General features: G+C 43.5%; 1 protein-coding gene across 5 annotated transcripts in view; it reads right to left on the bottom strand.

Moving 5' to 3' along the window:
• GALK2 (galactokinase 2) overlaps positions 1-26,696 on the bottom strand; it is a 99,164-nt gene that overhangs the window by 68,650 nt on the left and 3,818 nt on the right. For 2 of the 5 annotated variants that reach the window (XM_075007230.1, XM_075007231.1), the window contains exons 2-4: positions 17,933-18,021; positions 13,709-13,832; positions 2,152-2,242 (exon numbers count right to left, since the gene is read on the bottom strand). In XM_075007230.1, the coding sequence (XP_074863331.1) occupies positions 2,152-2,242; positions 13,709-13,832; positions 17,933-18,002 (285 nt within the window). In that variant the 5' untranslated portion in view covers positions 18,003-18,021. Of the gene's footprint in view, positions 1-2,151; positions 2,243-13,708; positions 13,833-17,932; positions 18,022-21,550; positions 21,570-25,048; positions 25,178-26,696 lie in introns of those variants that run through there. The other 3 variants (XM_075007228.1, XM_075007229.1, XM_075007232.1) reach the window with 3 other exon arrangements.

Raw genomic sequence — 26,696 nt, 5'->3', positions numbered from 1 at the left:
AACAGTTTGTTACTATGACTGTATAATGTAACAGATTTTAAAGATGCTAAATGAATTACTGAAATGAACATTCTCCGTTCTGTCAAAGTTTCAGACAGAGGTTGATGTACGCAACCTAATAGCTGATGTTTCATTCTGAATCAAATACAGTTTTTTAAAAGACATAAATTAAGATAAAAGGATGATACTTTCAAAAGCACGTAAGTGAGTCAGGAGTACAATGACTTTCAATACTACTTAGCTCTCAAGTGTGTTACGAACTTTAGGAAATCCCACTCCAAACATATACATTGAAAAGCCTGTATAGCTCACAATTTGCAGTATATTATTATATCTGTAACTTTTAAAACACAAATGTATTTGCTTTTTTGCTGTACGCAGTTTGTTTTCAAGGGTGGGGTATCATATTTCCTTTTCCCTACCACATGCTATAGGACCAGTCAGCTTTACTATTTGGTTCTCATTCACTTGGCCTACCACCAGAAGAATGCATCCACACACAAAAATGTGGATCAATCCACTTTTCAATAGAGAGCATCCATAAAACCCCCGCTCTTTTGAAAAAACGGGCCAGGGATCTAAAATGCTGGTGCCATGAGGATTGCTGTTTTGAAAAAAGGGCCTGCGGAGTGTCTACACCAGGGATACCCAAGCTATGGGTCAGGACCCAAACATGGGTCACAGTTAGATTTGTTAAGGGTCACCTGCAGCTCGGAGCACCATGTGGCTCTTCAAGAAGCCATCTGCAGTTCCTTAACACTTCCACAACCAGCAGCTCTATCAATAGAGAAGCAATTATGCATTACAAATACAGCTTCTCCACCTTTGATATTCATAGCCATCCCAGGCAAGCCACTTAATAGACTCTTGCAGTAAGTAATTCCCCCCCCCCGACCTTTACCCACTTCTGTTCTTTGAAGCTGATTTGTCAGTTATTTTTGTTTGTATCTCCCGCAGCCCCTAAGTCTGACTCACCCAGGTCCTACAGCCTCTGAGTGTGACCCTCCCAGCCCCTCCAGCCTAAGTGTGACTCCCCCAGGCTCTGAGTGAAACCCCCAGCCCCTAAGTGTGACCCCCCCCAGCCCCTGAGTATGAAGTTTAAGCTGGCGGTGCAGGGGAGAGCAGTTTGGGGATGAGGGTCTTCCCCTCACTACAACTTAGATCATCGATAATAATAAAATAATAACTAACTATAATAAACAGTGTTATTTTATTATTATTAATTTATTTTCCCTTTTTCTATGAAATAACTACTATGAATATATAAACATGAGGGGGCACAACTTTATATTCTTTCCTCAGGTGCAAAATTAGCTAGTGAGGGCTCTGCTCCCTCCCCATCCACTTGTTTTTTAATTGCCTTGGGTCACCAAGTCTTCCTGAATTGTCAAAATGGGTCCCCCTCTGGAAAAGGTTGGGAACTGCTGGTCTATACATTTTTTTTTTTTAAAGAAGCTTTCAAAAGGAGGTGCTTGTCCTGATCTGGGAGTGGAAGATGGCCTCCAGAAGAGTCATCTTTCTACTTCAGATTGAAAGAGCACATTGTGTGTGTGGATGCTCTGCGTGTTCTCTTGAAAAAGGTCCGGATTTTCCAAAAGAACTTGCTAGGATAGATGCAGCCTTGGAGCAGGGAAGGGGAGAAGACTGTGTCTCCTTCCAGTACTTCTGGGAATTATTTACATTTTAAAATAGTTTTCACTGGGTGGGACAAGGGGGAATACATAAATTATTTCAGGTTCCATATTTCCAATCCTCCAGCTCCTTTTTAAAAATAAACCTTAAGCATGTGACTCATTTCAGCTGTCTAATTTTAAAATAGAAAAATGTAAACTGAAATAATAAGTCTGATCTTGATTCAAATAAATTAGTACGCTGTTCTGAATATAATGCATATGTAGACTTTTGTATCCTGAAAATATTCTCAAAGAAGAAAAACAAAAATATTTTACAAATGTTAATATAAATATAAAAAGAACACAAAAAAGACAGCTAGCTACAAATTATGGTAAAAATGAAGCTGTATGAGTAAAAATGCCCAGTTACAACTATACTTATAAATAAATTTAATGGAACATAATATATACATACATCATCTTTTAATTTTAAAAGGCAGCCCATATAATACATAAGTGTTAAATGAATTTGATTTACCTGAACTCCTTTCAACCCACATAGAAAGTAGTTGTGCCACACAGGTTTGGTTTTGTTAACATGAATGTTATTCACACTAGTACTAAAATCCCTGCAAAAACAGACAACACACAGTTTATAAAATTGTCAGTAAATTTAGTTCCATGGCTTACTGCTGCCACCTGCTGATAAAACAGCAACATTTATATTTTGTCCTGAACATTTTTACATTTACTTTCTTTTCCTCTAGCTCTTCTTTCACCCCATTCATCAACTGTGCAAACATGCTTCTTTAGCTCTGATTTAAAAAAAAAAACAAAAACCCTTAATGAAACTTTTTCTTTATTCATTACAGCCATTCCCATGCAAACCTGAATGTTATAAATGGTAAATTTTTTCTGGAAAACTGCTGAGAAATCTCAATGCCTTGTGCCAAATATTTCTCCATGTTCATGGAAAACTTTTAATATATTAAATTTGGCCCAAAAACTAGGCTTTGTAAAAACAAAGTATAAAACTGAACACCAAAAATGTATTCATGCTATTTAAAACATTCCAATGGAAGTAGCTGTTTAAAACAAACAAATTACTTGCAAAGTTTGCATTCCAATTATTTTTATGTTGTGCTATAAGCAGAAAAGGAAACTGATTAGTGTATTTTCTGGCAATACTAAGATAAATGACATAAGAGGTTTTGCTTTGTTTCTAAAAAATGCCTACCACATCCTAAATATTAAAACACAAATCCATTTTTTATTTCTTTCCTTTTAATATTCTAAGTTATCATTGATGGAACGGGTATAAACATTTGTATCTTTCAAATATGATTTGTAACAAAAAAGCCTCCTTTTGAAGATACCTGCATGTATATCCAGACTTTTATAATTTAAATAGTGCTAAATAGATTATAACCAAGGCACTTAGTAAAATGAAGCTAAAACCTTGCACAAACGAGCCTGAATTCTGCAGCCTCTTCATAGCCATTAACAAATGAAAGGTTATATCAGTTCATGTTTTAAAAGTTGCCTTCATAATCATAAGGGATTATCTTGATGTGAGTGGCAGCTCACCAAGGCAGACCTGAATGTACTGCTTTGGATACCCCAAACAACTTAATATATTTGCATACTGTAATTCCAATAGCCTCTCTTGCTGACATATTTTATACATCAAATGTGACCTGTTTTATACTGTGAAGTTAAGAGGTATGTCATCCATGATAACTCTCTGAGGCTGTGTCTACACTAGCTCCCTACTTCGAAGACAGCATGGTAAGTAAGGTGTCGGGAGATTATTAATGAAGTGCTGTGCTTCATTAAGCTAATTCTCCCCCATGGCAACTTCCAAGTGTTAAAACTGCGAAGTGCCAGCTCGCGTGTAGCCTCAGCTAGGCCGCCCGTACTTCGACATGCCTGGGCAACTTTGAAGTCCCTTTACTCCTACACGTGAGCTGGCACTTCAAAGCTTAACACTTGGAAATTGCCGTGGGGGAGAATTAGCATAATGTAGTGCTGCATATGCAGCACAGCACTTCATTAATAATCTCCTGACACCCTACTTACCATGCTCCCTTTGAAATAGGGAGCTAGTGTAGACACAGACTGAATGTTTTACTGCTCATTCACTTTAAAATGGTATAAGTCCTAAATCTGAATACCAAATAAACTATTCTTGCGTTAAATACTGTGGCTAAATGACTTTTTACCATTATTTTAATGCACCTGCAAATAAGCCCATATTGCATCTGTTCCATCCAGAGAGCATGTGCATTATTCAGAAGGAAGTGAACATTATTTATAAATGAGTCAGACTTATACCACATAACTGGGTTCAGCTGATGCTGTCTGTGTAACAGAGGCCCAAGCCCACAAAGGGCAAAGGTATTGACATTGCCAGCAAAAGCTAATGTTGGTTTTCCAAACATTAGGGGGCTAAACTGGGGCTTCCAAGTGACAATCTGCACTGCATCGGCATGTGTAGAGGAGTTATGTAGTAGCAGCATTTCCCAAAGGCAATTTGGTTGATCCAACAAACATTTTCCAAATATTATGAAGTAGCAGGTGCACCATTACATTCTTCTAGGCTACAAAGTGTGCTTCCTCAACTGGTCGAGGCCTGGTCTCCAGTTTTTGCACCCATATAACTGCATCCATTAGAGGTGTGATTTGTTGTTTTGATTTTTTTTAACCAAAATAGTTATGTCAACACAACCCCTAGTGGGCTCTCAGATATACCAATATAAAGGAGTTGTGTATTACACTGGCACAGCTCATTCTCCTTTCCCGATAGGAACACCATTAGTGGTACAGTATAAACACAACTTCATAGTGATACCAGAGTAGTGTTTACCAGTGGATTTGGGGACTGAGGCAGGTAAAAGCCTGGAGATGATGGTGGGTTTGTGGGCCGTGGTACGTAAAGCCTGAGAATGGGGTTCTGCAAAATATTTCACATTTAAAAGGGTTCCGTCAACAAATAAAATCAAGAAACACTGTAACAGAGGACTTACCCAGAATTACTCAGAACCTCATGGTGACTCAGGGCAGGGGGCTGGGAGGTGTTGGGGGTCTCAGCACATGGGGTGGGGAGGGCAGAGGAGTCAGGGCAGGGGTGGAGTGCTCAGGAATGTGGTTGCAGGAGTCAGGGCAGGGGCCTGGGAGGTTGAGGGTGGGGAAGGAGGGGTTAACAGAGCCTGCCCACTGCAACAAGGGCAGTGTTGCTCTGGTGCCAGCCTCCCAGGGCCACCCAGGGGTGCACTCCTTTGGTGGCAGCAGAAGTTCCCTGGAGCCATCCACTAAGGCTGGGCCATGCTGCCCGGCTGGCCAGAAGCAGCTGCTCCTGGGGCTGGCAGAGGCTGTGCTACCACCTGGTCTCCTCTCCTCCTTTCCAATGCTGAGACTGAACGGATTAGGCTGCCACTGTGGGGTATGGAGTGAGCCGAAGGTGGATGGCAACCACGGCCATCACCACCACAGGAAGCTTACCCTTGGATGGTGGCCCAGTGACATTTAAAGCCAGCAACTGTCTTTCAGGTGTGCTCACCTCCAGTGGTTATTCTGCAGATTAACTCTGCCTACTAGCAGACTCCTCCCATAGCATTTTATGAGAAACATCTGCATTCCAGACATATCCCATTTTCTTGGCAAAACCAAACCCTTTCCTGCCTTTAAATTAGGAGAAGAGGAAGCTGCACAGCAAATTTGGTGGTCCTAGCTGTTTCTGTTTAGGAGATGTTCTTGAACAGATCCATGAACAGATGAACTGACACACAGACAGACCAACTGTCTCAAATGTATAGTAGATAATGACAAAGTGGAGTTTGCATCACTTGAAATAGACCCATACTGTTGAAGTAGCATGATTTCTCTGCTTAATCAAGCCCTTTTTCTCCTGACTGGCATGAAATAGTGCCAGAACCTCTGCTCCCTTTTCAGAGAGTCTGATTCCAGGATGGGGGGAACTTTCAGTCCTTGCTGGCACTGTACTTGGTTACTGCAAATCTAATCTGGAATTTAGGACTAATTCTAGCCAAGGACACAGTTTCAACTCTCATGCTTAGAAGTCATTAATTTTGTTTTTTCATTTGTGTCTTCAACTCTAACATTAACTCCCAAGTGCTGTAAAGACTTAAAAGGAACATTATAACTTGCATTATGATATACAATTTGCTATGATTTCAAGCTCAGCTATACACAACTGTACTGTTTAATGGACGTTGTAAAGAAGGCAACATTAAAATGTTGGTAGGTAGTTAACACCAAGATGGGGAAGGCTGTTAGTTCGGGTGATATAAGGGGTTTAAGAAATAGTAGAAAGGGAATAATGTCTAGTCTACACATTTAGGTTGATGTTAGCTGTATTCAGTTGATTATATAAACAAAGAACCCCTACCACCAAGCGCTTCCCAATGACTTAAAGGGCATTTAAAGTAATTTTCTGTACTCCTCGATGAGAGACATAGCGCTAAATTCAACCTTGCACAGTCAATTTGGGGATAGTGCAGACACGGCACTGCTAATGTCAACGTTCTAAGATTCCTGGAGGTGCGCACCAATGTGACCACTCTGGCCAGCACTTTCAACTTTGCTGTACTCCCAGGTACACAGAACAAACCCTGGAAAAGCTAGAATTTCATTTCCACTTTGACCAGCATGGCGAGCCAAGCAGCACACCTAACCCTGAATGCTCAGAGTTGCAAACAAGCTCCAGCGTCAAGCGTGCAGGAGATACTGGATCTGACTGCTGTGCGGGAAGAGGAATCAATTTAGGCAGAACTCAGAAGCAGCCGAAGAAATGCTGATATCTATGCCAAAACTGCACAAGGCATGGTGGGAAAAGGTAAAGCAGGAACAACCAGAAGTGGCACACAAAAATAAAGAAGCTCAGGCAAGCCTACCAGAAGACAAAGGAGGCAAATGGTCAATCTGGGTGAGATCTTCAAAAACTCCATTTCTGTGAGGAGCTGCATGGGATTCTTGGGGCAGGAGACCTAACCACTGTCCCAAAGCTGTCTCTGGATACCTCTGAAGCGACTGTTCTGGCAGCCACAGGCAACAATGAGGAGGAAACTGTAGATGAGGGCACAATACTCCAATTGAGAATGCTCAGCAGGCAACTGGAAGATCCAGTCTCACGGACACCCATGACCTTTTCTAAAGTTTGGAGCCAATCCACTCCCAGACTGCGCCCTGATGGTGGGGACAGCGCTTCTGGTGAGCGCACATTGTAACCATGCTACGGTGGGTAAATATAATTGGTTTTATCTGTTGATCTGCTCTGAGGGGTACAGGGGCAGCCACTTTGCCTACACAGCAGGGTCTCCCTGGAAAAGCTTATTAATATCTGCAGATGGAACAGAAATCCTCCCTGCACATTGCTACAAGAGGGTTTCTGGGGAGGCCTGCCTTATTCTTATATGGTCCAGGTTTCTGGGCAGATTCAGGGAATGTTTTCACTACAGGGAAGAATGAACATGCCCTGGTTGATCTTCTGGAGTTCAGTTTAGCATGCCTAGTAGGGACGTGCCAGATTGAACTTACAGGACACCAGTACTCTTGCCCCTCAATAGGAGTAAGGGGAGTCACCTCCCTTCATGAAGATATTGTGGAAGCCCGAATGAAGGTACACTGATTCCAGCTACGTAATTAATGTAGCTGTAATTGTGTACTTTAATTCAACCTTCCACTATAGCATAGATCTGTCCTCAGTCAGCATCCACTCCCTATCATGCTCTTTGATTCAGAGAAGACTGACATAGTCCATAGCAACATGGATGAATTAGAGGAAGCTCTATGTAATTGATAGCACTGAGGCAATTCATCTCCATTTGTTCATCCCCCCAGCAAATCACAAGTTTATTGCCCTGCTTGCTCAGCAGGCAAGTGGGGGAGCCAAATTCACCAACACCCAGGGCCTTTTTTAAACCAATCTCCTCTCAGATCATGGTTGCTGGAAGGGATTAACCCAGAGACCAGGTCACTGTGAGAAAGGAGAGTTGCAGTCACATGGGAGCAGAGGGATGTACATTGGCCATATGAGCCTGGGCAAACCCACCTGTCTCCCCAATCCCCTTTGCAGGGCCCCTCATGAATGTGCCCTTCCCCCGCAAACACAAACACCAGAAGACATCAACGAGAGCTGTACTTTGCAAGCACTTTGTCACACGTTTTCAAACCGGAGGCAAAAGAGCAAGAATCCCAACCTGTTGCTTACCATGCCTGCCACCAAACCAAGTCCAGCTGCCCCATGCCATGTTGTGTCTTCTACCCGCCTGATATGCACTTAAATGATAAATTTGGCCTTGTACATAACACGTGTTTTGCGCAGAGCACTATTTCATTCATTGCGCAAGAGTTAACCTCTTTTTACAATGCATCCTCTCTAAAGTCTGCCTTTGTTCCTTTTCCACAATGTAGCTGCAATGGGTGCATTGTCACCCAGTCCCACAGGTGCACCACTGTTTAGGCTATCATAGGATCAGGAGGTGAAAGAAACATATGCAAGATGAAATGTTTGCTGAGCAAACGTAATCTCTACACACCAACAGGACACAAATGAATGCGCAGAAGAGAATGATGTTAGAGATCACACATGCTGAACAAGAGGAGAGAAGAGCATGTAAGGAACATGAGCATAAAATGCCAGCTGAGGCACTGAGGCTTGTGGGAGAGCAAACAGACCTGATGACACACAATAGAGGTGCAGGAACAGCATCTGTAGCACAGAGTCCCCGGCACCCTACGATAAACTACCTGTCTACCTCACCAAGTTCCATAATGTTCTCTCCCAGGCATCCTAGAATGGAGGGGATAGAATGCAGGTAGCCTTTCACTCAACTCCCATGGATGTCTCCTTGATCAGAAGGATGTCATTCAGAGCTTTGAATGCTACACAGGGGGACTGTAATAAGCCACTTGCCCTTGCACCCTCCATACCACCTTCCCCGATCAGAACTCATGCCATGAAATCCCTTTTTGTCTCTGTTACCTGTGTTTACTAACTAAAAATGCAGGATTTCAGAAGGAAAGGGTCTTTACTGTTTGTGTCAATTGTGTCTAGGGAGGCCAGCAGTCTACAGCAGGGGACATTTTGTTAACAACAACATATATAACTGTCATATCACTCTCCGGTAATGTGTGAAACTGGTTTAAAGACTCCCTGATTTGCAGTGCTCCTCAATGTGCTGTCCTTATTACTCTGATGTCTGGCCACTCAAAATTGGTGGCTAGGTGATCTGCCCTGACTGCCTCCCGCACCTCCACTGCCAGAAACTCACCCCCTCCTTACTTTCACAGATATTATGGAGCACACAGCAAGGAGTCACAATGGAAATACTGCTTTTGCTGCAATCTAACCTAGTCAATAGACTGCAAAAGCATGCCTTCAAATGGTAAAGGACACATTCTATCACCATTCTGCACCTGCTCAACTTGTAGTTGAATGGGTCCTTACTGTTGTCCAGGATTCCTGTGTACTGCTTCATAAGCCACATGAGCAAGGAGTAGGTTGGGTCTCTAAGGATAACTATTGGTATTTCAATGTCCCCAGTAGTAACTTTCCAGTCTGTGAAGAAAATTTCCTTCTTACTGATTTCTGAAGAGACATGAGTCATGCACCTTTCCCAATCATTCATGCTGATGTCAGTGAAACAGCCCTTGTGATCCACCAGCACTTTCAACACTATCAAGAAGTACCACTAGCAGTTTATGAACTGTTTGGCAAGGTGGTCTAGTGCCAACCTTTTATATTCATATTTTATGTTTAGTAGTATAGCGATGTAAGGTAACATGTTAACAGTTTAACTTTTGCTTAATTTAGTTCTTCAAGTTTAGGCAGCTTAGTAGGTAAAGAGCTAGAGTTTTGATATTGTGTCTATGTTAATGAGATTAGAGGAATGTTGGAGGCTGAAGTTTTAACTGTTTGATTTATAATGCCCTTTGCTTTTGCCAATATGACATACGGCAGTATAATGCTTTTCTCTAAAAGTCCTTGTAAAAATTGTTTATGTGTGAAAGTGCCATATGTCTCTTGTCGAGATAAAGGTGCAAAGGTTATCTTCAGAGCCAGATGGCCAAGAAAGGAGGGGTGAGCATGGGTGAAGACAGACAATGGCATCAGAGAAGAACTATCAGTACAAGAAGTGATCAGATTGGCAGACTGACGACTCTAAGGCATGGAGCAGGCATCTCTAAAGACAACTGATTACAGGATGAGTCTTTTGGAGATGTTTTGGGAATGACTGATATAAAAAAAAAAAACAACATACCAATTACAGACTGACACAGTGGAATCCACAGACTTCAACAGAGAAAAGGATTATAAAAGCAGGGTGCTTTGCCATGGGACTTTTGGTTCATCTTGCCACCAACTCCAGGACAGCATCAGATGGCAACTGACAAGGCTCTGCTCCCACTCTGTGATCAATCTAGCTGGCCACTAGACTGACCTGGACTCTGGATTGGTAACTAAAACATCATCTGGTGGGACTGTGTGTGTATGCGGTCTGTGTGTGTGAGTGACTGAAAAACATATGCTACTGTTGTATTCTCAATAAATTCAGGGTTACTGCCTTTTCCCCTATACAAGATCTTGTGTGCTTTGTTTAAGCATAACAATAGGGGTATGCATTCTATCTACCACCCCACCACATTTAGGGAACCCCACCACAGCCAAGCCATCCACTATGTCTTGCACCTTTCCTAGAGCCACTATTCTTCCTAGCAGAAGCGTATGGATTGTCCTGGATCACAGAAGCCCCCAGTGTAGATTTACTCACTCTACGTTGATTCCTGACTGACCTTAGCAGTCTGATGTTGCAAGCTTCCACAGGGCTATTTCCACTTGGTTTTCAACTGTCAAGTCAGATAGAACCCTTTGTAGTCAAGCAGGAAGCAGCAGAATTTTCCCCTCATTGCTAATGTGAAGTTTATAATTTTGATTTACAGGCCACCTTTAAAACTCAAACTAAAGAAAACACAAAGCAGCCAAGTAGCACTTTAAAGACTAGCAAAATAGTTTATTAGGTGAGCTTTTGTGGGACAGACCCACTTCTTCAGACCATAGCCAGACCAGAACAGACTCAATATTTAAGACACAGAGAACCAAAAACAGTAAGCAAGGAGGACAAATCAGAAACCGATAATCAAGGTGAGTAAATCAGAGAGTGGAGGGGTGAGGGGGGAAGATCAAGAATTAGACTGAGTTAAGTATGCAGACGAGCCCCTATAGTGACTCAGAAAGTTCACATCACGATTTAAACCATGTGTTAATGTTCCAAATTTGAATATAAATTTTTATATTCAATCTATATTCAATTTTATATTCAAATTTGGAACATTAACACATGGTTTAAATCGTGATGTGAACTTTCTGAGTCACTATAGGGGCTCGTCTGCATACTTAACTCAGTCTAATTCTTGATCTTCCCCCCCCACCCCTCCACTCTCTGATTTGCTCACCGTGATTATCTGTTTCTGATTTGTCCTCCTTGCTTACTGTTTTTGGTTCTCTGTGTCTTAAATATTGAGTCTGTTCTGGTCTGGCTATGGTCTGAAGAAGTGGGTCTGTCCCACAAAAGCTCACCTAATAAACTATTTTGCTAGTCTTTAAAGTGCTACTTGACTGCTTTTTGTTTTGATAGTGTATAGACTAGCACAGCTTATTCTCTGTTACTAAAGAAAAGACAGTGTAGCAGAAAGTGATATACTTGTATATAAACAGAAACACTGAAACTTTCAATGCAGAATTTTGGAGCAAGGGACAGTAAGCCTCCCAGATGTGGTTGACAGATTCAGAAGATTGACTCCCATTTGCTCCAAAATGCAGCCTGGGCTCCAGTCAGAGCCCAATGTTCAAAACACTGTTATGGTTATTTTTAGACCGTTAGCAGGAGCCCTGCCAGACCATGTCTATTGACACTGGCTGAGAAGCTTGCTCCTGTTTGTTCCAAAATGCTGCATAGACATATCCAATGTAGACAGAAGCTGCACAGTGACATGCTGTACAGTAGTAACAGAGAGGGAGCCGGGCTAGTCTATACACTATCAAAACAAAAAGCAGTCAAGTAGCACTTTAAAGACTAGCAAAATAAAAAATAAAAAAAAAAAAGAAGTGGGTCTGTCCCACGAAAGCTCACCTAATAAACTATTTTGCTAGTCTTTAAAGTGCTACTTGACTGCTTTTTGTTTTGATGCGGTACAGTAGGTTTGCCATGGCATATCCAATCAGCCAGCTTATCAGTACATACCTCTACCCTTGCACACACACAGCTAGGGCACCTTACTCATTCATACATCATCCAATATATTTAACTTGTCACTAGCAATTTTTTTCTCATTAGGACACAGATTGATGAAACCAATATTCATCTTTTTTTAATCCATGATGACACTGTCAAAGAACGCTTGCAAAAAATTAATTTCTGCTGCAAAGTTAGCCTCCAGAATTTATAGAGGAGTTTGCTCATACAGTGAGAAATATACGTGTTGTAGAGGTGGTTTTTTTTTTTTAAACTTAAATTTAATTTAAATCTCATATCTTCTGGACAGTTTTATTTCTCTCTCTGCAGGAGAATTTTATCAGTTTGTCTACTGAAGCTTCAGTCTGTTATCTCAAGTTTAGACACACTCTAACTAGTGACTCTTTCAGTTCTTGAATACAATGCCTTCTTACTGTGCCAGGGGATAGAGCCCAGCTGATGGCTATTATCCTGTAGTAATTCTCCAATCCCTTTGAAGTTTTGTCAAGACAGTCTCTACCCTCATATTCTTTACTATGGTGGCATGAGACTAGTGCTACCTCAAAAGGTTGCACAGATTTTAAATTGTCCTTTGGTGCAACTGATATCAAAGGGCACCTTGCAAGAGGAGAAGCTTTTATAATCTGAAAAAGTAACTCTATGCAATATGTTCCCTGTTATGAACTCTCCAGAGTGGAACAGGTTTGAAACATAGTGAAACATTTCAGCAGTCTGCAAAATCAAAGTTGAACTAAGAAAGGGTAACTCTATGGAGACTTGTGGTTCTCTCTCGTTAGCAAAGGACACATACATTTCATTCAGATATGCATAAATCCTAGCTCTGCAACAGACTGGTAAAAAGACAGCTGTTCAAAGGCAATTGTTGATAGCATAATGCTCAAAAGTGTTGAAATATGTTCCTTTTTGCTTATAATCAGGAAGACAACAGTGAAACGGAGATACTCTCTGTTGTATGCAGAAAGCTCTCCTTCCAAGCCAAAACCATGAGTTCAAATGGAACCCAAAAGAGCTACAAAGATATGTTGATTGTGCATGCTATTTAAATTCAGGAACTATAATTCCAGGCTCAGCATCAACTGCACTTGTTGTTAGAGCTATTTAGGTTCTTATTTCTAGTCAAAGTGCTTAAATATTCTGTCACTGCTTCATTCGGCATTTATGAAAACACTTTTCTCCTGCAAATATGCCCTACTCCCTAATGTGGCCCTGGAAGACATGTCACACCTGAATTTAAGGAGAATGGTAAGCAACTTAGACCACAGACCTATTGCAATTCTGGATTTCCCCCCCTCACGTTTCTGAATTTTGTAGGACAAAGGTGCCTTCTGAGAGATGTGCTGTATTGCAGAAATCTGAACAGAGACGTGGAGGAGAAAAGTAGTACATCTCAGAAAGTATATATGTAGCATAAGCAGAACCAGTGACATTCCAGCGGATTGGATTTTGTACCATAGAGAAAACATAGTATTTTTAGAAATTCACATACAGCTTTGCTGTAACATTTTGTACACTTGATCTCTAAGTACATTATCTCATGCTGGTAGTCTGTCAGATTTCACAAGCTAAGCAGGGCCAGACTGACCAGTGTCTGGAAGGGAACATTTCGAGCAACAGAGGGTTTCCAAAGGAAGTACTGTTGGTACTGCAGTAGGTAGCACTCTGCTCTTTGAAGATTTGTCCGCACACTGCAAACAGATGTTGCACTTCCGAAGACCCTCATATTGGTTTACATTTGTCTTATACATGTTGAGCTTGCTACTGTGTTACAATTAGATTATGAGTGCATAATAAATCAGTAGAAATAAGTAAATAAATACTCACAAGTACAAAGGGTTTGTATTGGCTAGTTGGAGAACTTGAGTTTTTACTGGTTCAACAGCTATAAGTATGTCTTGCTCTATAGCCATAGGGAGCACAGCATATCCACAATAATCTATATGTTCTCCTAGAAAACAACAAAACAACAGAAAACTAACAGCATTTTGGAATGATTCTTTTTAAGAACACATTACCAGATGTCCCAAAAGCCCAAAATTGAGGAAGGCCTTATCAGTTAAAAATTACATGGATTACAAGGAAATGAAGGCAGCTATTAAAAAAATTAAAACAATAATGAAACTTGTAACTAATGCAAGACGGAATAAGATGATAGCCATAAATATAAGTCAAAAGCTAAGAATCGTAGACAATGGATAAAGGAACCAAAGGAACACAAGGAGAAGTCTAAGGTTAGTAGTGTTAAGGACAATAAGGAGCTTTTAAGTATATTTGGAACAAAAAGAATCCTGACAATAGTATTGGTCCCTTACTAGATGGAAATTGTAGAATTATTATTAATAATAATAGTAACAAAAAAGGCAGAAGTGTTCAATAAATATTTCTGTTTTGTATTTGGGAACAGAAAAAAATTAATGTATCATCCTCATAGGATGATGATATCCTTTCCTTCACACTAGTATCTCGGACATACATCAAACAGTAGTTACTAAAGTCGGAGGGGTAGCCATGTTAGTCTGTAACTTCACAAATAACAAGCAGTCCTGTAGCACCTTAAAGACTAACCAATTTATTATTGGGTAATGAGCTTTTGTGGATAAGACCCACTTTGCCTGATCTCGAGTAGACAATTAAAATCCAGGGTTTATACAGTGGGGTGGGGATGAAGGAAAGAGGGAAATCTGTCACTAATGGGGCCACTAAAAGAAGCAAATTAAGTTTCACACATCCTACTTAATTTGCTTGATAACTGTTTTGAGAAGATGACAAGTTTGATTGATAAAAATTATGTCTACACCACAAGATATATTTGAATTTATTAAAATCAATTTTATAATGCCTTTTTAATTCGATTTTAAGTATCTTTACCTCCCACAGGCTCCCAACAAATTCGACATATTCCCTTCATGCTGAAATCACCAAACATCGACTGCTGCACCAGTGCATTGTGGGAACCTATCCCAGATTTCCCCCAGCCTCACATTCTGAGCCAGGAGCCAGGTGCAGCAGCGCTGTCAGTTTCCCAGAACCCTGCAGCTTGGGGGACCAGAGAAACTGACCGTGCAGCAGCCCTGGTCTATTTCCTGGCTTCCCCAGTCTGTGGGACCTGGGAAACTGACAGGGCAGAAGCCCTGGCCTATTTCCCAGCTCCCACTAGTAGCAGGAAGCTGGGAGCCAGGTGCAGTGCATAGCTTTGTGGGATACATACAGGACACTTGTGGAGGTTAATAAATTCAAATGAAAGACATGATGCTTCCACACTACCCTTTATTCAACATTTTAGACTCAAGATTGATCCTATACCCATCAGTTAATACTGACATTTTGTTATCGATATTAGGGCAGACTAAATCAAGCTAATGACATTTACAGTGAACACAATGATAATTTAATGTAGAGCTAACCCCTTTACATTCAATTCTATTTCGTAGTATAGACACAGCCAAAGATACTATAATAGAGTTCTGTAAGATGTTTGACTGGTACTACTTAATATTTTGATTAAAAAATGTACATTGCTATAAGATTAATATGGCACTATCAACCTGCTTCAAATCCGGCTAAATGATAGATCTCAAAATATAGTGAATCATTGTCAAGGGATGTATTTCTAGTGAGCAATCTGTCCTTGGCCCTATGCCATTTGACTTTTATATAGTGACATGGAAGAGAACACAAAACCATCATAAGCTTTAAATTTCTATAATTACTTGTAAATTTCTTTTTTTAAACTTTTAGGTTCTTCAGCAAAATTACAAGGTGGACTGTTAACTGGTAGGAAGACTATTTGTGCTTGATATGTAACTGGTAAAATTAGCAAAATATGGAAGTTAAATTATTTCCATTCCACTTGTAATTAGTATACAGCAAAGATAGATGAAATATGCAATTTCCATTTCTACAATGACTTCTCCTCCCTGAATGATTCATTACCCACTGGATAAGGCTTATGCAGAAATTTGTTTGTCATCTCATATCTGGACTTTTGGGGGGGAAATAATAATATTTAAATTATCAATAATATTTTCCATAAAATACAGAATACAAAAAAAGGGTCCATGTTCTGGTGTCTGTGCAGATAACCATGGAAAAAAGCATGTTGCCTTCAGGCAAGGAGGGAGAAAGGAAATGAATGGATTATAGAAAGATGATAACATGTACACAGAAGCACCCACTCCATTGTTTTGGTCCCTCAGGCACTGGGTGTATAGCAGTAGTAGTAGCCTTTATAGTTTCAATTGAGGACTTCATTTACAGCGTCTACTATGACTATGAAGACCCACACGAGAGTGACAGTCCTTGCTGCATCTCTTGCAGATGTGGTGGGTGTCTGGCAAGTCCTTAGTGTGCTTTCTGTGCATGTAACACAGGATGCAAAAGGGGCAGCAGGAACTGTGCAAGGGCTACCCACAGAGCATCACTCTTCATGTCAAAGGCAACCACACAACTGAGGTTGCACTCTGTCAACCTACATCCCCACTAAAGGCAGTCACCTTCGATTTTGCAATTTCAGCCACTATATGCTTATATTTAGTAAATCTGACCTATTCTCCTAGTCAAAACATACCCTCAGTCAGTGAGAAGTTGGGGAGGAAGACAGACCTAAGCTTAGGGCTTCTGGACAAGAGTACTGAAAAAGCCTCCCTGTGGAAGTAGGAATACACACTGAGCCCCGTTGGGGCTGAAGGTTTAGTTTTCTTTCTTTTTTCTTTTATTACATTTTATTGGCACCGTGAAGGAGAGACAAATGGTAGGAAGTGATCCAGAGAGGGTAATGGTAATGAGGGAACTCCAAGATGTTAGACACTTCTGAATCTCATAAGCAGCCCGTGGCTTAGGTGCTAGAAATAAAGATGTGGCACCTTAAAGTGGTTTCTATTACTGGGTTTACAGTTTCATTCAATAGCTCTCAGCAAATCATCCAGCACCACTGGCCAGTGGAGCCAGAAGATCCAGGATTCTCCACCCTGAGGTAGGTGACCCATAAGCCACATTCCACTCTCACTCCTCCTCTGAGAGGAAGATGCCAGGGACATTGTAACCTGAGGAGAAGATTAATCCATCCTCAGAAAGACCTTTCTGTAGAGAGGTGATACTAGGTGCACTACCCGCTAGACCACTAAGAACTCTATTACACAGTAACAGAGAGGAAGCCGTGCTAATCTATACACTATCAAAACAAAAAGCAGTCAAGTAGCACTTTAAAGAAACTATTTTGCTAGTCTTTAAAGTGCTACTTGACTGCTTTTTGTTTTGATAACTCTACTACAATGTATTTGCCATGATCTACAGCAAAAAACTCCTTTTACACAGAAAGCTGCCTGACAGGCTGAGTCATCATATTCTAATTATACAGGGAACTGAACTCAAAAAAGGGCATCACCATAATATAAAAATGTGTGTCTCCAGAATTAAGCCTAATTTTTTAAAAAATAAGCATGAAATAATCATGTTTACCCTCCAGATCAACTTCCCAGTCTAATCTCTGTGGTCTCAACTGTGTGGCATTTCTGCAGAACAAGGGAGTGAAAACTATGGTAGAACATTTACAGTTCTCATTAAAGCACACCAGTCTGTGTCCGGGTGTGTCACCATGTCCAAAGATTTAAACTGTAGTGGTGAGAAAAGACATGGATTGATTTCATGATACCATTTTACAATCTCCAGTGGTAGCTCCTCCATTGCAGACCTGCACTGATGCTGAGCTGCAAAAACCAGCTGAGCCTGAAACTCAACCAGGAAAAATATTTTTAGGCACTAATTCAGAAAAGCATTTGTGTCCTCAAGTTCATCCATATTCAAGATGGCACTTAAAACATAAAATTAATTATATCCTAAATAAAGATGCTGCCCTGAACTTTGACCTTAAAGTGAAATACAGGTTGTAATATTACAGTTAATAGCTAATGAAGCAATATGTTCTCCTTCCCATTTATGACTTAATGTCAAGCACAGGTACCCCTTGACCAAAAATAAAAAAGTTCACAATCATTTAGGTTGCATACGTGGAATCTACCATAAATTTAGACAGAATAACTTTCTTTTTACCTATTAAGTTGACTCTCCCTGGTGCACGAGCGTAAAACTTGGGAGCCGATCCAAATTTAGAAATAAACATCTTCTTCAGCTCCAGCAATCTGAAATGCAGATAGGAATCCTTTAGAAGGAATGCATTAGAAAACATAACACAGCCATACTCTGAATAAAGATTTGAAAAGTCATGGTTTCCTAGGACTGTGAAGAATATTAGCTCCCTCTGTTTGTTTATAAACAAGTGATTCCTGGCAGTATCACACCAAAAACGGTGAGTGGGAGGATGGAGGATAAGAAGGAGCTAAAGCATCATCCTAGTGCAGCCCAAGAAGCTATAATGACCTGACATGGCAATACAAAAAAATCAAACAAGCAGTCTTGCAGCACTTCAAAGACTAACATAATATAATTTATTAGGTGATAAGCTTTGGTGGGACAGAACTAATTCTTCAGATCTGGAAAGTGCAGAATTTTCCAGATCTGAAGAAGCAGGTCTGTCTCATGAAAGTTCATCACCTAATAAATTATATTACATTAGTCTTTAAAGTGCTACAGGACTGCTTGTTCGCTTTATTGTTTTGTGAATATACGGACTAACACAGCTACTTCTCAGACTATCTGACATGACAATGAGTCACATCAAAACAGCTTTGAAGCAATGTTGGGTACAAATCAGCCCACTAACCTTCCTTAAAAGCAGCAGTAAATAGAAAGCTGAAGTGCAAGAAATCGAGTAAGAATAAAGGAGAAACAACATTTTAAAGTGTCACGAAACAGCTATTATGCTGCTTCAAAAAATGTGCCAATCCATTGCATTCTGTAGCCCATCTCCTAAGAACAAATGCTGTGTCAGGCCCCAAAAGGATTTCTAACTTTAGCCTTGAGCTTCACATTTTAGTAAGTGCAAAAAGTGATCACAAGTAGCAACACAAAGAGATATGACAGCTCACATTAGATTAACTTCAGTTTGTATTGCTTCATAAATGTTGTACCATTGTCTTGATCCACATCCTGAATATTTTAGCAAAGCAAGGATTCTCTAGGCAAAGAGCTGTGCAGGATACCGCTCCCTCTGAATTACTTACTAGACCTTTCTGTCTGTTAGTTCACTTCAACTGCTTACAAATGAAAACATAGGAATTGTCATGCTAGATTAGATCAATGGTTAATGGAATCCAGAATTCTGTCTTGAAAGTAGCCAGTACCAGATACTTTGGAGGAACATGCAAGAAACCCCAGATAGACAATGAGATGGAGGGAAAGGTTCTTGCTTTCTCTCCCTTCAGATGTAGATCTTAGCCATGAAAGCTCATGTCCTAATAAATTTGTTAGTCTCTAAGGTGCTAGAGGACTGCTTGTTATTTTTGAAGCATGAGTTTATCTACCTTGTTTCAAAGAATATTACCCTATTAAAACAATAAGGCCACATCTACACAAGAGGCTTTTTCTGGCAAAACTGGGCTTTTGTTGGGAAAAAACACAGAGCGTCTACACACAAAATGTGCTTTATTGACAGTTCATTAACAAAACCCCACACATCTGCCGACACTGTTACACCTCTCCCCATTTAGACATAATACCTCTCTCAACAGCGTTCTGTCGAGAAAGCAGCTGTATTGATGCTCCAGGGCCCTTTTTGTTGACAGACAAGACTTCCAGTTTTTGAGCTGCCCTGTTTGCAGAGCTTCTGGTGGGCCATTCCATTGACAGGGCCGAGAACTCTGGCAGCTCTCTGCTGATAGAGCGGCTTACTCTTTTGAGCTGCTTTTATGTGTAGATGCAATCTGTGGACAGAGGTCCTGCCAGGTCATCTCTTCCAACAGTGACATCTGTTGACAGATGCTTCTCATATGGACATGGCCTAAATGTTCTCATTTCCCATGTCTACTTCATTTCCTTACATTCTTCTCTAGTCTTGACTAGCCTGTCTTTCAGTCATCATCTGCAAATTTTGTCATATCATTCCACAACTCCTTTTCTGGATCAGTCACGATAATGCCTCTTGCAAATATGCTACTGTCCATGGGGAAGTTTGCTGGAAGATTCTAGAACTGATGTAAATGTGTGATGCATGCATTTCCTTGCGTGTGTGTATCCAACATGCCTCTTTAGCTTACACTTAGAGCATCTTTATAGCACTGCTCTTCCTGGCAAAGAGAATTCTCCCAGCAAAAAATATAAAGCCACCCCAAAGAGGGAAGGGAAAGCAGCTTTCTCACCAGGGGTGTGTCTACACTAGCGAGATCTTTCAAAAAAATTGGAAAGATCCTGTGGAGCATTTGCACACAAAATGCATTCTTTCAAATAAATAAATAAATAAATAAATCGAAGGAAAGCTGCTCTTCTTTCTGAAGCACTTTTCTGCTCCAGGATCAACAAGAGCGCCTCTTTTCAAAAAAATTCTTTTGAAGCAAGTGCATGTAGATGCTCCATGGCCTGCTCTTTCAAAAGAGGGGTCCTCCATGGCACTGGCCAACTGGAGCGTGGAGATGCCCCTGCCAGCACCATCAGGGCTCTATGGTCTCTGCCTCTGGCCACTCTTAAAGCAGCAGGGACCCAGAAACCCTTCAAGCAGGAAGCTGAGTTTGTAGGCAGCAAGCACACAGGCTGTTGACATCCACATCTTTGCACCCACCCACCACAGCTGGATCAAGGCCATGGCTAGCAGCCAGTAACACCACAAGCCCCCAGGGGCCCTCCAGGCACAGGGTACACAGACGACAGCCCACCTCCAGACATCCCACCCAGGCGTGCACCCCTGGCATGCAAACACCACCAGCATCCAGGCAGGTGGAATACTGTCGTGGAGTGGCCCTCTACACCCTCTCTGAAATAATGCCCCGCCTGACCCAGAACCCCCTCCAGATTGAGACATCCCTGCCCCCACGTATATAGTTCACCAGTGTATACAGTTAAATGTGCAGGGTTTTGTTTTTTTTTAAAGTCCCTATATTTGAGTAAAGTTTAATAGTTGCAACACCCATGTGTCCCTGGTTATTGGGGAGGGGGGGAGCAGTAAGGGATAGATGGGTGGGAGTGCCCTGCAGTGAGGGTCACTCTGGCCCACAAGCAAAAGCCTCCCAGAGGCCTTCCCAAATTCAGAGCCTGCTGCGGTGGACCTGGTACCCGACCCAACACTGAACCCCAGAGTGCACCCCCAGCATGCATCCCCTGGAAGTCAGGGGCTGCTCCTATCCAGGGCTGGCCTAGACCATCTTGCCTTGGGGAAAGTATCCTCTCTGGCCTCAGTGAGGTTGTGGAGGGCACAGCAGACCCCCACAACCTGGGAGGTGTTCTCCACCCGAACAATGAAGCACATCAGGAGGCACCTACATTTGGCCTTCAAGCAGCCAAAAGCACACTCGATGGGGTAGCATGCCCGTGTGAGCCAGCCAGTCAAAAGCTCCTGGAGGGGGTGAGGTGGCCCGTGTATGGCCGCATAAGCCAGGGCTGCAGGGGGTAGTCCGGGTCACCCACCATGCAGAGGGGCATGGTAACATCCCCAGTGGTGTGCTCCCACTGAGGGAGGTAGGTCCCAGCCTCCATCCTGCAAGACAGGGTGGAACTCCTGAAAATGCATGCATCATGTGCCCAGCCTGGCCATCCCACATAAATGTCCATAAACTGGCCCACCAATGCCTGGAGCACAACGGAGTGGCAGCCCTTTCTGTTCACACAGCAGCTGGCTCTGTAGTCCGGGGCCCTGATGGTGATGTGCATGCTGTCGATTGATCCAAAACACTGGGAAAAGTCTGTGATGGCCGCATCCAAGTCCCCAACTTGCTCAAGCCTCCAGAGCAGCACCTGGTTAATGGCTCTCATGACCTGCAGGGAATGGAGCACAGGCATGAACGGGGTGCCCGCACCCCTACCCCCTCCCAGGCCCCCATGTGGCCGCGTCTCCGGCAGTGGGTCTGTGTATGGGGAGGGCGTCACGGTCCCTCAGGATGTGGCTTCACTGGTTCCCCACCCCACCCCTGTCCCCAGCCCCCGAGGGTTCCCCTTGCCCCACATACCCCTCCCTGTGCCAGGCCAGTGAGCAGAGCATGTCTTACCTCGAGGACAACAGCCCTGACAGTGGACTTGCTGACACTGAACTGATGCCCAATGGAGCAGTAGCTGTCTGGGGTGGGGAACTTCCATATGGCGAAGGCCATACGCTTCTCTAGAGAGAGCACCGGCCGCATCCAGGTGTCCTGGAGTTGGAGGACCAGGGGGGCGAGCCAGTGGCAGAGCTCCATGACAGCGTCCTTCTTCGTTCAGAGGTTCTGCAGCCACTGCACATCATCCCACTCAGCCAGGATCAACTGGTCTCCCCAGTTGGAGCTTGCAGGGTGGGTCCACATGCACCAGATGGCACAAGGGGGAGGCACAGCAGGAGCAGTAGTGGGCTGGGGCACCCAGGGCCAGATCTCCAGCACTGCAGAAGACAGAGGACGGCTGCCAACAAGATGGCCAGCAGGTGAGCCAGGGCAATCCTGTGGGTCTGCAGTTGCTGTGGGACCGAGGCTCTCAAACGCAAGGGTCAGATCTGGGCAATGGCTGAGCTTCACTGTAAACAGCTTGGCAGGCCACAGCAGCATGTGTTTGGGAGGGGCCCTTTAAGGAAGCACGTGGCTGGCATTCCCAGAGGGGCTTTCCAGCCACGTGAACCCATCTGCTGCATTTTCTGGCCCGTTCTTTCGAAAGGCCAGCTGTGGCTGGGTGGACACATTCTTTTGAAAGGAGAGATACCTCTTCCGGGCCACATTCTGTGTGTGGATGCAATCCTCCCAAAGATGATTTTTCAGAAAAGATCTTCCAGAAAATCATCTTTCGAAAGACTGCTGTAGTATAGACATGGCCCTGGAGAGCCTCTCATGCCCACAAAGCACAGTTCATGCATTGTTAAAACATTTGTCATTCGGAGGGTGTTTGTTTCACAGCCTTGAGTGACAAAAGTTTTAAAAACAAAAGTGCAGCATAAACATATTATACATAAATCCCAGTTACGTGCTTGTTCTTAGGCTAATTTATTCTCAGAGGCCTGGTCTACAGTAGCTCATTTTAATTTTATCAGTCAGCAGTGTGAAAAATCCACGTTCCTGCTCATCATACAAAAAAGGCAGCATACAAAAAAATTCAGAACTTTCCAGATCTGAAGAAGTGGGTCTGTTCCATAGTAGTTCCTCACCTAATAAATTATTTGTTAGTCTCTAAAGTGCTACAGGACTGCTGTTTTGTTTTGTGAAGATACAGACTAACACGGCTACCCCTCTGTGACTGATCACCATAGTTTAGCCCAGAGGTGTGAATGGGGGGGGGGCAGACCCCCTCAGTGGGGCATGAAATTTTGTAAGGGGGGGAACAGCATGATTGTCTGCTGAGTGTCAGGCTCATCCATCTCATTAAAAATGGTGAAATGTTACTTTTATATATATAAATATAAGGTACAATGTGTACGTATTCACATTTATATACTAATTAATGGCATTTTTTTACATTCTCAGCCTCACACATGCCGAAAGTTCCCCCCCACCCCCAATATGAACATAACCTAAATTTCTCTCAGTTCAGATTACATTAGACAGGTGGGGGTAAGGACAACTGCTAATTGCAGGGATGAAAAATGGAGCCCAATGTAAAAAGTTTACTCACCCCTGGAACTTTAGCCTATCCATGTGTAGACAGTGCTAGGTCAACAGAAAAATTTTCCACCTCTCAGGGAAGGAGGATTACCCATTCTCAAGGGAGAATCCTTCCCCTGGCACAGGTAGTGTCTATATTGAAGCACTACAGTACCCAGCTGTGCCACTGGAGCATTTTAAGAGCAGACATACCTTCAAATAAAAAGCAGCCAAGTAGCACTTTAAAGACTAGCAAAATTTTTGCTTTGATAGTGTATAGACTAGCACAGCTCCCTCTCTGTTTCTATACCTTAAGATGTGTTTTGTAAGCAAGAAGAATGAATGTGTCATCTATTTGTAAACTTTGACCAGGATATTGAGACATAGCTACTTACATTTGTGTCTAAATCAGATCTGATTTTTCAGAGTCACCGAGCAGCTCAACTTCCATTTGCTTCAGTTTTGCACATGCAAATTTGAATATGGTGGCCTTTATATGTAAATAAATATCAAACAAAAGGCAGTTTAATCTGATTGGGGAAGGAACAATTTAGAAAACACCTTTTCCCTTAATGGTAGCATAAATACAGATGTTTACTAGACTTGCTGGTAGGTATTCTGCTGCTGCACAATGAGATTTAGCTTTCCCAGTGTCACTTCCCATCACAGTAGAACTTAGATTAAGGGGCTTGGGAGAGCGCTGGTCCCTCTCCTTAAGGAATATTGGAAATGAGGTGTGGGGTAAATTTGCATTGCTCTTGGAGGTGGCTTCACACTATTCAGAACTTGTAGAATGACAGGGTTGAGGCTTGGAGGGCAGAGAGAGGGAAAGATCGAGGACAAGGTTGCTCCCTCCCCTTCCACTCTCACCGCCACAGTGGAAGAGGAACTGGGGAAACCTGAACTCCTTTTGAGTCTCCTCCCCTCTCACATTTGGAAGATGGAAAGAGGACTGGACTGGTGGGGTCCGCTGCCAGTCTCTCCCAAAGGCATGCTGGCTTGCACTTAATCCCCCTTTCCATCTAGCTATCAGCAGGCTGGAAAGGGAGACCAGTCTGACTTCCCTCCCACTCTGGGGAGTGGATCAAAGTCAGGGTAGGGCCATGGGGCGGGGGGACAGGCGGGGTGTAGCTCCCAAAGTGGCCGCTGCGGGGGCCGGCACAGTTTTGGTGGGGTGCTGAAAGCCTCCGAACCAAACTGGCACCCCAGCATATGATGTAAAGCGCTTCCGAGCGGGGATGCACCAGCAGCAGCCCCCACGCCCTGGTCCTAGCACCTATGCCGACAGGCTGCTCGCCCTGGTTCTGGGGCCAGTGAAAGGGCTCAGGATCCAGGGCCGGGGAGCTGCCCCCTTCGGCCCCGCCTGCAGGACACAGGAGAGGCCGGACACAGCCTGCACCGGGGCGTCCTACGCCCTCAGCACCGGCCGCAGCCAGGCAAAGCACTAGCTGCAGCGGCCCCGGCTCCGCCCGCAGGCCGGGCGAGGCTCTCCGAACGGGGCCGGCCCCCGGCCAGCCCCACCCACCTGGGCTGCTCCGCCAGCTGGCCTAGGAGCGTGGCGGGGGCGTCCGAGGCCATCCTCGGCCTGGCGGAGCCGGGCGGGCGGGCGGCGGCGGCTGCTCTCACGGCACAAGGGAACGTCTCCCTCCCTTCCGGGTTGCGGGCCGGGGCCCTGCCTCCTCCCCGCCCAGGTCCGGGTGCTGGGGCAGGGCTTGAGCCATGCTGCCGGGTCAGCCGCAGCTCAGCGGCCTAGAAGGATGCGAGATAAGCGGCGGGGCGTTACACCGGCTCCTCCCACCTGCGCGTCTCATCACCAGCATATTCCTCCTCCTCCTCCCCAGATGAAGCAACAATACCCCAACATCAGCAGATGACTTCTCACACTTCCAAGATCTGTTCAAAATGGACGCTGCAGAAGTGAGAACAGCTCTTGAGGAGGTGTCAAACACAGCATGAGCTTACAGACCTCCTATAAGCTTCTCCCTCTACTAAGAGAACTGTGTGGCAGACACCAACCTCCATCCTATCTACTCCTAAAAGAGCTGACTGTAAATATTATGTCCCATCCAACAGGTCTGAATTTTTCTTCATGCACCCAACCACAAACTCACTGGTAGTGAAAGCTGCCCAGACAGCCTGGCAGGCTGCAGCATTTCAGATACACACCTACAGATGGAGAATGCAAAAGGTTAGACCTGTTTGGATGGAGAGTCTATGTTTCTTCTCCCACCCTATCAGCTTAGGGGTCTCCAATTATTCCACATTACTGAGAAAGTATGAGCACAGGAACTACACCAAGTTCCTAAGCTTTATTGATGATAGCCCAGTGGCCAAAAGATCACAATTTCATGTAATACTGTCTGAGGTCCAAACCATTACCTACACAGCCCTATGGGCAGCACTGGATGCAGCAGACACCTCAGTGTGATCTACTGCAATGGTGGTCGTCACATCGTGAGGCTCTTGGTTTGAAGCCAACATATTTCCATGTGAAATTCAATCCACAGTGGAGGATCTTTCCTTTGATAGGGAAAACTACTTGCAGAGGAAAACAATGACATCCTCCACACCATGAAGAATTCACAGGCGACTTTCTGCTCCCTTGGAATCCACACCCCAGCAACCAGGAGGATACAATATGGTGCCAACCTTACCAATGACACCAGTACCCTTCCTATATCCAGCAAAGACCATACAACCAGAGTCAAATCAACACCAAAAAAGGCAAAAACCACAAAGATGATGCCAAACAACTGGGTCAGCGCCAGTGTTCCCTGTTCCCTGTAAGCTCAGCACTTGGGCAGCGGTCCAGGAGAGCTTCAAATGCCACCCAGCTGATTAACAGAGTGCCCACAGCCAGCTGCATGTGTTTCTACTGGTAGTGCACATCCACACATGCCTCAGTGCACATAACAAAATTTATTCTGCATATGGATGGGGGAAAAAATTAGAAGGAACATTCGTGAGTGGCCACACCTTCCACCACCCTATAAACAAATCTGAAGCTTTGGTCCAGGGCCTCGAAGACCTCCCACCAATTGCCACACTACATGTTACCATCCCACTATTCAAAGATCACCTATGCCCCGTCTACAACAAATGAACATCCATAACCTCCAACAAATGGGCCTTAGAAATTATCTTCTCAGGCTATACTATCCTGTTCCCTTCCA

Source organism: Carettochelys insculpta, chromosome 12 (genome assembly GCF_033958435.1).
Source record: "Carettochelys insculpta isolate YL-2023 chromosome 12, ASM3395843v1, whole genome shotgun sequence".
In the NCBI taxonomy this organism is placed as follows: Eukaryota; Metazoa; Chordata; order Testudines; family Carettochelyidae; genus Carettochelys; species Carettochelys insculpta.
Note: the sequence above shows the minus strand (reverse complement) of the source record. Positions and strands in the feature narration are given on the sequence as shown.